This window comes from Mandrillus leucophaeus, unplaced genomic scaffold (assembly GCF_000951045.1).
Source record: "Mandrillus leucophaeus isolate KB7577 unplaced genomic scaffold, Mleu.le_1.0 Scaffold1448, whole genome shotgun sequence".
Taxonomy (NCBI): domain Eukaryota; kingdom Metazoa; phylum Chordata; class Mammalia; order Primates; family Cercopithecidae; genus Mandrillus; species Mandrillus leucophaeus.
The window spans coordinates 64,162-66,410 of record NW_012101419.1 but is presented as its reverse complement, the minus strand read 5'-3'; the positions used below and the strand labels follow the sequence as shown (position 1 = coordinate 66,410).

The following is a 2,249-nucleotide window of genomic DNA, read 5'->3' as shown; positions in this document are numbered from 1 at the left end:
TCTGTCCTTTTCTAGCTCTGTTCCTTCCTTTCTCTATGTCTGTGTTCCTCTCCCCATCTCTATTTTTCAACATTTTATGATCCCATTGTGTGTATCCGTGTGTTAACTTTTTTAGCAATAAAGTTCATTTTCATTAAGATATATACATTGTTATTTAGACACGTTATTTATGTATGTGTATTTATTTAATATACATAAATTTATGTCAGAGTTATTCTACAGCATAGTGTAAGCATAACTCGTAAGCAGTGTCAACCTGAAAATTGTGTCTCACATGACTGTGGTTCTTTTCTATCGCAGTGGTGGAGGATAAAATCTCTATGTCTTCAATTGCTCTCTGTGTATTCCCATTGAACTGGCCCCATTTCCTGTAGTAATGGAACACTGTCCCCGGACTATGACAAGAGCTGTGGGCTGCGGGGAGGTCAGGGTTAGGATGACGCAGAAGTGAAGATAAGACATTCTCTTTTTCACATCTTTATTAGATACAAATTATATATGAAAGAAATTTAAAATTCCAAACAACATTAATGTTTATTTCATTATTACATAAAATGAAAATTATAAAGCAACCAAATAAGTAATTAATACTCTTAGATAATGAAAGATTGTACGATCTCAGTACAAAATACCAGAATGTATGTCAAATATAACAAAATACACTGTGCTGTAGTATGTGATGAAATCTCCATATCCTGCAATACAGTACAATCAATTGAAATGTATAAAATACAATAAAATTTAAATTTAGGATATTTAAAATGAAATAAAACATGAGGCAGGTGAATAAATAAGTATAATCATTTACCATTTAATAGATCTTGACTTAAATTTTATGTAGAAATATTAAAAGTCAATAGCTTGCATATTAATTTTACTATACTTATATCAAACTGTAAAAATGTATAGACATTTTCCCACAGGGATTGCTATTAATGGTTTGTGGATATTAGTACTCCATGGGTTCAGGCTGGAAGAGTGAGAGCCTACAACCTTTTCTGAATTAAAAGAGAAGCAATTTCTTGGTCAGGCGGCTCATGCCTGTAATCCCAGCACACTGGGAGGCGGAGGCTGGCGGATCACTTGAGTTCGAGGCCAACCTGGTCAATGTGACAAAACTCTGTCTCTACTAACAAAACAAGAAAAAAACTCAGCCAGATATGGTGGTACCTGCCTGTAGTCCCAGCTACTTGGGAGGCTGAGGCATGCGAATTGTTTGAATCCAGGAAACGGAGGTTGCAGTGAGCTAGGATTGTGCCACTGCACTCCAGCCTGGGTAACATAGCAAGACTGTCTCAAAAAAAAAAAGCATATAATTTTGTATTTACTTTTCTACAATCTAAAATATGCAAATTCACATGATTACATTCTAATATTTTTCTGATTATACAGAAATGCACGACTGTCATCAGACATCCGAAAGGCATCAAATGTCTAACATGGAATATAAAATTTGTCTATAGCCTTAGTGCTCTGCAAAATGCAGGGCTCACAATTCTGAGTATGCCACTCAAGTTTCTTTCCTATGACTTCTTCAAGTTCTGTCATTTATTAACACAGTGCATCCAAAATTGTCACTGCTGGTCATCTGGAAGAATCTGAGAAGTAACAGGTCCTTGTTCTCATTCCCAGAGATGCATCCTCTGCTGAATAGGGTTAGGGTGCTCCCAGCTCAGCCTCATCTGATCCACTGACAGGCTCAGTTATCTCCCGCCCAGGGATGGGCTTCTTTATCCAGGGCTGAATCCCCAGGACCAGGCAGTGTGGCTGGGACAAGCCAGCCCTCAGCAGGGAAGACATAAGCTGCCTGGGTGGACATGGAATACAAGGTCTGCACCTGGGCACACAGAGGCCCCCGGAGCTGAGTGAGCAGTGTGAGCTGCTCCCAGGTCAGTGGAGAACGGATCTGCTGTGCCCACACCTGGGCTAGGTCTTGATAAATAGCCTCTGACATAGCTCGCACAGAGGTCACCAAGCTTTTTCAAAGTGACGGTGTTTGGACTCCTAGGGCCCGAGACGTGTGCCGCTGGCTGCGCCCAGTGCGGGCCCTGGAATGTCCCCCATGGTGGCCATCACAGGTCTCCTGGATTTCACTGTTGTGCACAGCAGTGGAGGATCTTGATTTTTTTTTCAGCGTCAAGCTGCACTCTTCTTCTGGACAGTTCCCTGCAAAGAAAGCATGTGAGAGACTCGCCAGAGCAGTCCCCACAGACCCTCATTTCCAGAACCCCCTGTGCACCCAGGTGAAC

The 2,249-nt window shown here is 41.3% G+C and overlaps 1 protein-coding gene across 1 annotated transcript in view; it reads right to left on the bottom strand.

The window, feature by feature from the left end:
- Positions 1–464: 464 nt before the first annotated feature.
- The window catches only part of LOC105535325 (protein FRG2-like-2), a 4,546-nt gene continuing 2,761 nt past the window's right edge, over positions 465–2,249 (bottom strand). Inside the window, exon 2 of the mRNA XM_011974360.1 lies at positions 465–2,166. Coding sequence (XP_011829750.1) covers positions 1,982–2,166 — 185 coding nt within the window. The 3' untranslated portion in view covers positions 465–1,981. The remainder of the gene's footprint in view (positions 2,167–2,249) is intronic.